We start from the raw sequence: 1,122 nt of genomic DNA on the forward strand, positions 1-1,122 counted from the left end.
GATAAATATATATCTATCTCACCCAAATCTAGTGCCAGCATGACCTGTGAGCTTAGAAATTGTAAAGAGCATGAGATCATCATCAGCTGGAGAAGGAAGAGGTGTGAAATGTGGCCAATAATAAGCTCTATCGTTAATGGTTTTAACGTTTGGTCCTTCAAGAACTGCCTTATTTAATTTCCCATCTGGATTGTTTGGTGAAGTCACAAATTCAATGAATGTTGTGCCATTATTATCTGTGTTGTTCTTCCATAAAGATGTGTCCCCTTCATATCTATAATCCCTTGAATTGAAAAGCTCTGTTTGTGTTCTATACACCTGCATGATGAGTGCATGCCACAACGTGATGTTAACATAATTTATGTGTGATATAATATATAATTATATTCTTTATATAATTTGATGATTATTTATTTATTTATTTATTTTATACTTTAACTATTTATTTATGTTAGTATAATACTCACACTTAATTGGCCCCAAGATCACTCACTCACGTAAGTAACACTATCATATTTTTTATCTCTCAAACTCACCAACACTCATAATACTAAGGAGAGAGTTTCTAATATTTTAAAACATATTCATTTCATTTATGGAACACACAAAATACATAAGGCATAAGTGCCTTTATATAGGCAAAGTTTCATGCTAAAAGTTCATAATTCTACTAGCTTCTTAATACACATACTTATCCAACTTTGCTTCTTACTTTGACTATTCAAATAAGTAACTTCTTATAATTTCTACCACATCTTGAAAATTCTTTATTAAGCTTAGTCATCAATCTTAAAGCTTTCAATGTACTTCATGATTCTTCTAGTATGGAGGTGATGAGTGCAACTTCCATTCAATTCCAATTCAATTTGATTTTGAACTTCTTCAATATTCTAGTATATTGTAGTTGTACTACTTTCTTGAATATTCTTGATTTAATTTTCTAACCATCTATCTTTCCATAATATATATAAGAATTTTTGTCTATGTTATAATGTTTTAATTTTTTGATATATTTATAAATCATAAGTTAATTTTTTATTTGGAAAACATAATGATGAATTGAATTTAAATACAAAAATTTGTATTATATTATATTTAAAAAACAAAACAACTTATCAATAT

The 1,122-nt window shown here is 27.7% G+C and overlaps 1 protein-coding gene across 1 annotated transcript in view; it reads right to left on the reverse strand.

Moving 5' to 3' along the window:
* Positions 1 to 1,122, reverse strand: part of LOC107642245 (tryptophan aminotransferase-related protein 4-like) — a 5,910-nt gene that overhangs the window by 3,254 nt on the left and 1,534 nt on the right. The window contains exon 3 of the mRNA XM_016345536.2: positions 23 to 318. Coding sequence (XP_016201022.1) covers positions 23 to 318 — 296 coding nt within the window. The remainder of the gene's footprint in view (positions 1 to 22; positions 319 to 1,122) is intronic.

Source organism: Arachis ipaensis, chromosome B05, assembly GCF_000816755.2.
Source record: "Arachis ipaensis cultivar K30076 chromosome B05, Araip1.1, whole genome shotgun sequence".
NCBI lineage: Eukaryota > Viridiplantae > Streptophyta > Magnoliopsida > Fabales > Fabaceae > Arachis > Arachis ipaensis.